General features: G+C 39.9%; 1 protein-coding gene across 3 annotated transcripts in view; it reads right to left on the bottom strand.

Moving 5' to 3' along the window:
• LOC119500254 (nck-associated protein 5-like) overlaps positions 1-11,442 on the bottom strand; it is an 81,445-nt gene continuing 70,003 nt past the window's right edge. The window contains exons 12-14 of one of the 3 annotated variants that reach the window (XM_037789904.1): positions 7,927-8,313; positions 4,181-4,276; positions 1-2,145 (exon numbers count right to left, since the gene is read on the bottom strand). In XM_037789904.1, coding sequence (XP_037645832.1) covers positions 2,144-2,145; positions 4,181-4,276; positions 7,927-8,313 — 485 coding nt within the window. In that variant the 3' untranslated portion in view covers positions 1-2,143. Of the gene's footprint in view, positions 2,146-4,180; positions 4,277-7,926; positions 8,314-11,442 lie in introns of those variants that run through there. The other 2 variants (XM_037789905.1, XM_037789906.1) reach the window with 2 other exon arrangements.

The following is an 11,442-nucleotide window of genomic DNA, read 5'->3' as shown; positions in this document are numbered from 1 at the left end:
CCGTAGGGACTTTTGGAGCTGGTGCTGCTAACAACTTTCATTGGAAAAGAGTTGGCAACACTGGGCTGAGTTTTTAGGTTGGATCATTTTTAAAATGTAGCATAAACTTGCTGGTTTCTCCAATGTTACCTACCCAAGGTTTAATGTAATGACAGATTGTGATATACTGAGCAGTGCACATCACACATCAGTGTTTTTCACCTCTTGTGATGAAACTCTTCATATGATGAACATCAGATTCACATGATGCATCTCTGTGGTTAGAATAAGCCATAGGGTGGTTGCATGCAAGTTGATATTAACATTGTGACAATAAAAAAAAGTTTCCAACAAGATAGTGCACATTTAAAGAATCACATTACTCAGTCAGGTATAGAGCTCATGAATGGCGATCAGTAGTTAGTGCTGTACATAAAATGTCTTCAGGAAGGAAGTCAGAATAGTCTGTGATCTTGAGTTGATAAGGTTCCACCTGAAAATAAATTACTGACATATGTATTGTAGCTTAGCTATGTATTTGATCTAAAGCAGAATTAGATCTTCACATAAACATAGCCTATATTAAAATGTTCATACATGACTGGAGTATGCAAATGAATGTCGCTAAATAATCTTTGTTCAGCAGGATTTTAGTGGGGGTCTTTAATTTGTATCATTAATCTCCAAAGGTGACCACAGCTGGTGCCATAATGGAGGTCTGGTGGTCAATTGATTGTACTTGTGAAAAGTTATTTAAAGGAACAGTTCACCCAAAAATCTAAAATACATATTTTCCCTCTTACCTGTAGTGTTACTTATCATTCTAGATTGTTTTGGTGTGAGTTGCTGAGTGTTGGAGATATCTGGGGTAGTATGATGGAACTAGATGGCTCACGGCTCGTGGTGCTCAAAGCAATTTTGAAGCGAAAATATGTATTTATGATTTGGGGCTGAACTGTCCCTTTAAACCTGCATTAATCTTTTTTTATTTTAAATAAAATGGAATCAAATGACACTTTCTTCTGGCTCATTGTATTGGTTGTACAGCCCCACAGTCAGATAAACTCGCTGTAGCTCAATAGCTGCCCGCACCAAATGACAGCTAGCAAGCTAAAGACCCAAACGTTTTTCTTTAAAGTTGGTGGAGACCAAAAAGGAGATAAAAAAAAGACAATATTTTATGAATATTAGATTTGTAAAGTGGCCAAATAAACAGCCTGCTGGATATGAAAATAGGTAAATGTTTGCGAACATGTTAGCAATGTCAGTCATTGTGTTTAATATTTGCTCTGTCCCTAGTGGCTAAACTTGATACAGTGAATGTAGTTTTAACCACTACGTTACAAAAGCAGATAATGTATGAAACAATTTGTTCTAATGTGTTTTTATGTGTAGATTATGGAAGAGTGGACAAAATCCTTGGTAGTGTCCACATAGTATGGACAATCCTATATATATCTATGCTGTTTTGTAAGAACATTTCAATGTATGTTAGGTGTAAGTTTATTCAAGTGATTACGCTCATCCGTTTCTGCAGCATAGAGGCAGAAACAACTCACAGTTAGAGCAGTTAGTTTAGGTAGCTAACAAGCATGGTTATGTCGTAGCAATGTAAGAATGCAGACTGGCCACTAACATTAGTTTAAACCGGGCCTTCATGCATAGGCTTGTGTGCAACTCAGATGTGTTTATAAGATAGTGATGATTCAGGTAGCTATGAAAGTGCTACAGTAGCTAACCTGATATCACCAAAACCAAAAAATCATTCGTCATTCACGTTTACTTCTCCGAAGGAAAACAAAAAAAAAAACGCCGGGGACAATAGTCTGTTTAACTCCAGTCTCATGAAACAGCAGAGTTGTACATTTTAGAAATTCAACCAGCTGCTCACAGCTGCAGCCAATGAGCTGCAGACCTCCAAAATGGCTGCCAGAAGGTTCATTACTACACCTGAAAGGCTACTCAGTATCTCAACGCCACACTGAGCCCAGGTGGAAGCCCACAACGCCAAGCTCACTTGTTGTCCAGCACTGAGCGTTTCATCCTGATACAGAGACGCCGTGTCCAAACTGTGGGATTTAGGGATCCTCCATGTGTGTGAGAGTGATAAATCCAACTGATTGATTGATTCCTTGCTTCAGGTTGACTCAGTCAGCTTCAGAAACTCTGAAATGGAAGATGTAGAGCAGAGTGAGATCCTGCAGCGAGGCGCCATTCCAGCAACATCCAAAGTATAACATCTGCCATATAAAGAAAGCTATAAATTGGTTTATACAGTATAATGCAATGTTTATTTGTTTATTTAGTCATCAGCTCTTTCCGCTGACTGCAGAGCACCTTAAATCATAGTTTATGGTGATTTCAATAGTTGCGTTGAAGTCAATTTAACATGTATCAGTTTCAGTCGTACTGCACGAGCAACTGTGGTTTATATGCAAATGAAAACAGACAACTTATGACATGATGGCAGGGGGCAGGGATGATATTTGAAGAAAACCTGCCGCCCAGCATATTGATGTGAAGTTGCATCACTTTCCCCACACAAGTCAGCTGCCAAAGTTAAACTGACACCAGGTCTGATTCATAGTATATAGATTGTGGGAATGCTGTGAATGTGTTATAATGTCGGACAGAGTATCAAACATTTACATGAGTGTATTTCTGTGAATAACACGGTCACACCCAAAGGCAACACAGAATCTTAAAAAAGTGCATTTTGCATCTGTGTGTGTGTGTGTGTGTGTGTGAGACGGTGCATCAAACTTGAGGCTGGTTTTTAACCCAAAGGCATATTTTGCGATCTACCGCACAGAGACACACACACACACACACACACAAACATGTGTTGTAAATGCCAGCGTTAATGTACTGTAGTGAGATGCAAATGATGTTTGGGAAACTTGTGTCAGTCATGTGTTTAGTTGCCATCATTAAGCTTAATTTCTGCTCAGTGGGGATGGAAATGAGCTTTCAGGACAGTGTAGCATTTTTAAATGTAATTTAACCGTTTTTACAAAGAAGTGAAATTGCTGCATTTCACTTCTTCATCTTTGTAGCTACAAGCCACATTGACAGTTTTGAAAACCAAAGTTTGAATGTCTGACAAGCCTACTTGAAGCACATTCTACATTTGTCTTTCTAAAATAAAAAGTTGAACTGCTGAACATCTTTTGAACTTTCATTGCACTTGCCAATATAACCCTTACCGTAGTAATAAAAAATCACTTGTTTCTAACTCGTGGAACAAACTGTGACCCTAATTTCCTGATTTTAGTTCCCAGAAGTCTTTTGACCTCAGCATTCGGTTAAAAGTTGACATGGGAACTGAATACAGTATTCCTTTGTATTTTCCAAGGCTGGAGCATTGACTGTATTAAATATGAACGTAGTCTCCTTGACATCACCCACTCTTCTTTCTGAAGAGCCGTTGTGAAGCTCAAGGTGGATGGCTCCAGCCTAACTCCCGGCTAATCCAAAAACGGGCAAAGAGGTGGATCGTGGGTGGAGCTGAGGCGGGCCGGGTGACGCAGCAGAGCAGACAACTAGCAGCCAGCGACCTGGTACGGCACCCACCTGTCACTCAATGCGCCCAGACCTTCAATTATGTCTAAATTTAAGCCTTAATATAATTTAAACTAGGGCTGTCAATCGATTAAAATATTTAAACGTGATTAATCACATGATTGTCCATAGTTGACCATGATTAATCGCACATTAATTGCACATTTTTTATCTGTTCAAAATGTACCTTAAAGGGAGATTTGTCAAGTATTTAATACTCATATCAACATAGGAGTGGTACTGCATTTAGAATAGAAAATATGCTCAAATCATAACATGGCAAACTGCAGCCCAACAGGCAACAACAGCTGTCAGTGTGTCAGTGTGCTAACTTCATTTCTCAGCACCGGAGGTTGCCACTTTGGCTGGAGCACCAAGTTAATTATGTGGAAAATTGTCTATTTTAATTGAAAGGGTCAATTTGGCTTTCAGAGGAAATAACCTGAAGATCATTTCTGTAGTTTTTTTGTATCCTATCAAGAAGGAACTTCTCAGTGTAATACTGGATTATAAAGTTAGAGAATGAAAATGTGAACACTGGAAAAGCATGATGATGAGTGGACACAAAACATAACATTGTTTTTGGCCTGAAGTTTTCTCAAATGTGTCACTTAAATAAACCTGCTCCAATGTGTCTTACAGTTGGCGAGCTGAAGTCTTGTCTGTTCTTTCTGTTGGCTCGGAGTGGCTCGTGTTTTCGTTTTGATATAGGTCAACTTCTTTGGTTCCATCCCACCTGGAAAAATAGCACAGAATGGAACTCATTTCGGAGGTTTTTCTCTGCAGTCAAACTTTATTCTCTCTCCTGTCAAAAAGAGGAGTCAAATGTGGAGTTAGGAGAAGAGAGTGACACTGACAGGCTGACATCTGGCATCTTCAAAGAGATTATGATTATCACTCTGGATTTAAAGCGACGGGACATCTGAACACTAGAGGAGCAGCGACTGATGTCTTGAAAGATGATAGATGTGTAATTTTGACTCTAAAAGTGACAACCACCTCGCCGAACTGAAACACTGCGCAAATGAAGCTAGAGTTTAGTTCGCTAGATATGGAGTGACAGTTTAGGTTGCTTAAATCAAACAGCCAAAAGTATTCACTGTGTGTCAGAAGAAATGACAGACATTTAAATATGCATTTCACCAAAAAAACATTCGGTCTGATGTAAGGTTCAATCGGCACCGTCTCTGGGTTGAGAAGGGCTTCATTGTCAGATAGGCCTACTCTTTTCCAATCCAACCCAACATCTTAGCAAAACATGTCGAATTAACGGTTTGCTAAAACAGCGATTTTCCAATCATAGTTTAGCAATCATAACAGTACGGCAGGCCTGTCGAGCTTTGGTTTCTCCACATATAAGTGGTGCACATGTGGCTGTAGAAACAGTGATACTGTACATCCACAGAGGCGTGTATCGTTTTATTTAGCCTATTTTTGGGGTTACGGGGTTAGAAAAAAGGCCTCCTTCCCAGCAGATTCACTGTGTATTTCATGGGAGCTGGTCCGTGCTACAATATCAAAAAACATTGGTTAGTCGCCCTCATCCTGGAATAGTGGGGCGGCATGGCAGACATTTTTCAAAATGACCAGCGGCGGTTGGCCATTCTTAGTTGGTGGTTAATTCTGATAATGAAGGAGACTCCGGCAGGCTAGCTAGTAGCTAGTTACACAACCCCGTGCAGTCGGCGTCCAACTTCTTAGAGGAACAAGTGCCGTTCAGCCACACGATATTGAGCAATAAGTGTGGGGCGTGGTGGGGTGGTCACCCGCTGCGCGCCTCTAGGTACCCAACTTTCCTCTCTCCTTCGGATGGAGGCGTGGAGTTAAATTATTATTACCTTACTTTGTAATAAAATATATTTTTCACTTTAACTTGTAAAGAAATAATATTTGTGGTGCTGAAAACATGGATACAGCAGCTTGGGGGTGGCCAAAGTGTTCGATGACAGTAACCACTAAGAGCCATTTTGGAATATGGCTACCATGGTCATCAGAATGCCAATCTGCAATGGCCCAATATCCAGATTTCTTCTAAATATATTAAGCTATATATGTACTAAATTTGGCGCTTTTATCACAAAATGAACAATACGTTTTCAGTGCCGCCCCACTAGAAGCCGTTTCTCATATAATGGTAAAAGTAAAGGCTACAAGCCAAAACTCGTTAGTCTAACACTAAAGTTGTTCTATAGGCTACCGGCCCTTTACAAGTGTTGATGGAGTTTTCACCTCTTCAGACTTATTCTCGTTCTCCATGCACCTTGGAGGTGGATGAAGGTGTGCCAGAAACCCTCATTACGGCTTCTACAATGTTAAAAGTGAGACATAGCTGCTGCTTGAAAATATGACGAATAAAGCATATGTCTTATGTAACCTATAGCAGCCTTTCTAACATCAGCTGGCGAGGATGTTGACTCTATGTGTTGGACATGTAGCTTTAGCCTCAGTATGATAGCAAAATATCATAATTAAAAATTACTGCAAATTGTGAGTCATAATCAGTTATCACTGTAAACTGCATATGTGCCGTGTGAGAATGGAAAGCTTGACAGGCATATAGCAACTAGCTTTCCAGGCTGTGACATTTTTAATAAATCTTTTTTTTTTTTTTTTATGCATCCACAACATGACTCGTGGTGAACTACTCTGTGAATATACACTTATGCACATAGCCTATGCACTTCTAAGTAAGATTGAATGGGAACAGATTGCCAGTCACTTTCAAATAATACAGTCAATCAAGCGAGTAACAGCTGCTTTAACTGAACACTTATCTAGTGTACATATGTTCATCTTCCCATACAGTCCTTCTGAAACCCTGCAGATGAAAATATATAGTATGTGTGGTGAACATGACACATTACGCAAAATACATCCTTCCTCTTGACAGAGCAAATTAGCTTTTTCTTTGGCACATGCTGTGTGATTAGCATACTGAGCAGGCCATGTCTACACTGCATGAAATCAGTGTAGTGATGAAGGACCTGGTTGTTGTAATGACACACCAAGATCACTGCCGCTTTCGGTAGTCTATTACAGTATGTGTAACTATACAATGCATTAACGCAACCGACATTTCGGAGGTTGTTGCAGGCTCAGTTTTAAAGCTAGAGTGAAAATCCTGATATCATATGAAACTAGAAAACCTAAGGAATCCATTGGTACCAACCATGTCATACTAGCATGTCGCAGATGATGTTAAATAATGCCCAAAATTACGCAAAACTATCATGTCCATTTTCAAAGGGGTCCCTTGACCTCTGACCTCCAGTTATGTGAATGAAATGGGTTCTACGGGTACCCACGAGTCTCCCCTTTACAGACATGCCCACTTTATGATAATCACATGCAGTTTGGGGCAAGTCATAGTCAAGTCAGCACACTGACACACTGACAGCTGTTGTTGTCTGTTGGGCTGCAGTTTGCCATGTTATGATTTGATAATATTGTTTTATGCTAAATGCAGTACCTGTGAGGATTTCTGGACAATATTTGTCATTGTTTTGTGTTGTAAATTAGATTTTCGATAATAAACATATACATACATTCGCATAAAGCAAGCATGTTTGCCCTTAGATACTTGACAAATCTCCCTTTAAGGTACATTTTGAACAGATAAAAATGTGCGATTAATGTGTGATTAATCGTGATTAAATATTTTAAGCGATTTACAGCCCTAATCACATCCTCATCTCATAGGAAGGCATATAAATAGAATGACATTTTAAGGACATTCCGCGTGTCATGATAACGCATTTTAGGCTTTTTAATACACCACGTCGTTAACAAAACCACTTAAGTTTAAGAAAAACATCATAAGATAAGTATGTAAACTAAGTAAAAAAAGTACGGAAAACACGTCACAGATGTCTTCCTCACTTTTTATTCTATGTCACTAGCTCTGATCGTAGCATATTTTCGCAGATGTGTTTTCATTGCAGTCAATACAGACTACATGCCATCAAATGACATGCCAAAAGCAAGAACACCGTTTATATTGCACACAAAAATTACTTACAAATCGCTGTGTCATTCATACGTCATTCATATATTTGGTGAGACTGGGCTGGGTATCAATACAAATATATTTTTTATCCTAACTTTTAATTTTGATCTATGAGATGAATGCAGGAGTTCAGCGGAAGAGCTTTAGGATTAGTAAACTGCATCTTCAGAGCGGTTTTAGAAGCAGCACATATAGGCTGACATCTAGCAAAACCCCTCAGAACCTCACAGAAAAAAAGTGAGAGAGATGTAGAATAAAATACGAAAATGTTATTGTAAGAGACCAGATGAGTCCACAGCACTAAAAGGAGAAAACCCTTTGAGCACCATCTTTACTTCTGCAGTCCACACGCCATGCCTCTTGCTGGAACTTTACTGTACCTGGTGGTGGTCTGGGTAGCCTGCTCTGGGTATCACACACACTGGCAGAGGTCACAATGGGTTCAGACTGGGGTTGGATAGGCTGGAGGAAGGCCACAGTAGGGAAAGGCACTGACTGGATATGGGTCATGGAGGAGTCGGAGAGGGAGTTTGGCACCCCTGCATGGCTGCTGTCCTTAAAGCTGGAGGGTATTCTCCAACGGGGTAATGGGGAAGGAGACACGTCCTCGCTGGAGGAACCGGGGACACTGGGAGGACTGAGGGACTGTTCTGGGGTTGATGAGGATTTGGGGAGGAGTTGCAGGATGGAGGAGAAGAAGGAACAGGATTCAGGAAGGGGGATGGTCCCAATTCCACTGTCCAACGTTCGCATCTTGCAGCCGGAGCCTGCGGCACAAGGAGAACAGTTGAAGTGGCTCAGGGTCGTGGGAAAGAGAGGGAGAACAACAGGTATGACACAACAGGGTAACCATGGTTGAAGTGGCGCTAAAGAAACCTTTAAAATATATGCACACTACATATTACTACTTTATGTCACACACATATGATAATTGACTGTCTATTCATATGTCCTGCACTAAGCTACTCCATGTGGAGAATAAACTGTTCCTCATTCTGATGGATAAAGTGCTAGAAATGATAAATGAAGATCTGGCTTCGATTCAACTGTATCAGGCAATTAAATAGGCGTTATGAGTCGCCATAAGCACCATAGATGTGGGTCATTAGGGGCCTACTATGCCTACTACGCTGTGAAAGTGAAAGTGAAACTTAAAAGCAACACGTTCTAACACGTCGTAAAACTGAATGAAACGTCACGTTTTGAACACAAACAAATAGGCTTCTTTAGGTTTAGGCAATAAAACTACAACTTCTTTAGGTTTAGGCAATAACACTACAACTTCTTTAGGTTTAGGCAAAAAAAAACTACAACTTCTTTAGGTTTTGGGAATAAAACTACAACTTTTTTAGGTTCCGGAAAAAAACAAAACACTTAGTTAAGTTAAGGGAAAAACATTGTGTTTTGGGTTAAGATAACGATGAACCCAAAGACAACTACACATTGTTTTTTTCACACAGGATGCAAACTCCCATCCATCATCCTCGACGTCCACCCCTTATGGAGTTTCACAGTGCTATTGCGCCTCACTTCCGCTTCTGCCCCTGTCATAATAACTATGGTCGCTAGAGGTCGCTGACATGTTCTTTTATACCTTCTTTCGGTGATCTACCATGTGAATAGATGATAAAACCTATGAGTGGGTGTAGTAGGCCTCTATTGACCCATCTATGGGGCTTCTAGCGACTGATAACGCCGATTTAATAGCCTGAATACAGTCTAATCAGCTGCTGAATCGGTGAAAGAGCTTTCACTATCATATGAGGGCAGCTTTACCAATCAAAAAAGAATGGATCTTCTCTGTGTTATCATATGATTGTTTCCCTGATGCCTCCTTGTTATTCCTGCCACATTATCCTGACTGTTTGAGCTCTAAACAGCTGAATCTAGTTTTGTGTTTTGGTCATTTCAAAGCAGACATGCAATAAATGGTTAGTCTGTTATGTTTTTTTTCCACTCACACTTGGCGATGGTTTCCTCTTAAAAGCCAATTTGAAAAATGTTGTTTCAGGTCAATCTAATTACATGTAAGTGTGAGGCTGGGTAATGATTTTGCTAATTACACCATACATGTAGCCCTGCCACAGAGGATGACTGGGCCAATGCAAATCAAGCCCACTTGAACCACTGCTTTGTATTGCAGATACAGCTTAATGGGTGTGTGACTACTCGCATGCATTGATCACACTGTGAATATGAAATGCACGGAATGGCATATGAAATGAAACTTAAATACACTCCGAATGTGTGTATTTTATTTGCAACATATCAAACATAACTGTCAGACACACACAGTTATGTTGTATGGGCTGTTTCTCAACTTTGAGATTAAAGATGCAGAGTTTTACATTTTCAATCAAAAGTCTGACATCGTGCTGCCAGAATTACACATTATAACACAACCTTGAAGCTTTGTGTATTTCAAATATGTGGAGTTTGTATCATTTACATTGCAGTTCAGCCACATTTGGATCAGAGATTCATCTATTTTTCAAAACAATTCTTTGAGTAGAAATCTAAAAAAATAACAAGATGTATCACAGCAGGCATCCGTCCAGTGCGCAGAAAAATCAAAATAAGAAAAGATATCCTTTAGCTGTTGTCATGCAGGCTCGTGTTTTAATATGTACCCCATGGCAGGAACCTGCAGGCAATCTCACACTGGAGCAAAGGCAACAGCTGCTCCCCCTTTATTAATTAAGGCGTGCACACATGAGACATTACACCCCTTCTGGGCTACAGGCTCATCTTTCTTCACTTTTTTCTTATTTCATTTTTAAACTAGAGTGCTCAAATTAATTGAGTTTTTCCAAATGTGTCACATTGCAAGAACGTGTGGGTAAGGTAAGGGTAAAAAATCACAAATAAAGTTGAAGCTATCTGTTGCCATAGAAATGCAGTCTTAGGCTACGAAAACACAGAAACATGCAGTATTATAGGATCAGTTTTATGTATACTAGACAAGTTGCTATCTACTCACATCATATTACAAATTAGTTGCAAAGGTCAGTGCAGCATTAAAAACATCTCACTAACACAGAATAGATTTATTTAGAGCATGAGTTACGGACACATCGTGGCAATTTCACTAACAGTGGACGGGGGCAGCAGGAAAATGTATTTTAGCCACCTACAGTAACAGAAAGGCCCACCTTAAAAATCAGTATGAGTTTAAGTGTACGCTATATTTAGAATATTTTCACTGCTTTATCTTGCCGTCAGGCAGTCCTTTCCGATGGGGAACTGAAGCTGTTGTATCCATCTATGCTTTGCCAAAGCCACCAGACTCCATTGAAAAAAACAGTAATTTTTACCTTGAAATACTAAGTTTGCTGGTCTACCGCTGCCTTGATCAGTTAGTTTGTTTGTGTAATTGTGTTTACACTTGTAATGTTGGTGAATCCGAACTAACCAAAAATCACAAAATAACACAAACAAACTAACTGATGGAGGCAGCGGTAGACGAGCAACCCCTGTGTCCTGCAAGGTAAAATTACAGTTTTTTCAATGGAGTCTGGTGGCTTTGAAGAGAGCACAGAAAACATCTTCAGTTCCCCGTCGGAAAAATAGACTGTATTGCTGTTTCATGGCAAGGTAAACTGGCAAAAATATTCTAAATATAGCTTACACTTAAACTGATATTCATTTTTTTAGGGTGACCTTTCCTATAGGTGGTTAAACGCTGTTACTCCTGTCTGCTTCTCCAAAGTGGGACGTGCCAACCGTCATCTTCTGTAGGTAATACACTGACTACGGATAAGTACCTCATACAACCCCCCCACACCGGAACTATCCCTTTAAGTGTCTGTTAGTGAAGCAACGCTTGAGATGAAAATGGCTATTTTTACCATGTTGTAAACAAGAACAAATAATTGAATTGAGAGGACAGAGAACAG

This window comes from Sebastes umbrosus, chromosome 13, assembly GCF_015220745.1.
Source record: "Sebastes umbrosus isolate fSebUmb1 chromosome 13, fSebUmb1.pri, whole genome shotgun sequence".
Lineage (NCBI taxonomy): Eukaryota > Metazoa > Chordata > Actinopteri > Perciformes > Sebastidae > Sebastes > Sebastes umbrosus.
The sequence above is the reverse complement of the archived record's forward strand: the minus strand, read 5'-3'. Positions and strand labels throughout refer to the sequence as shown.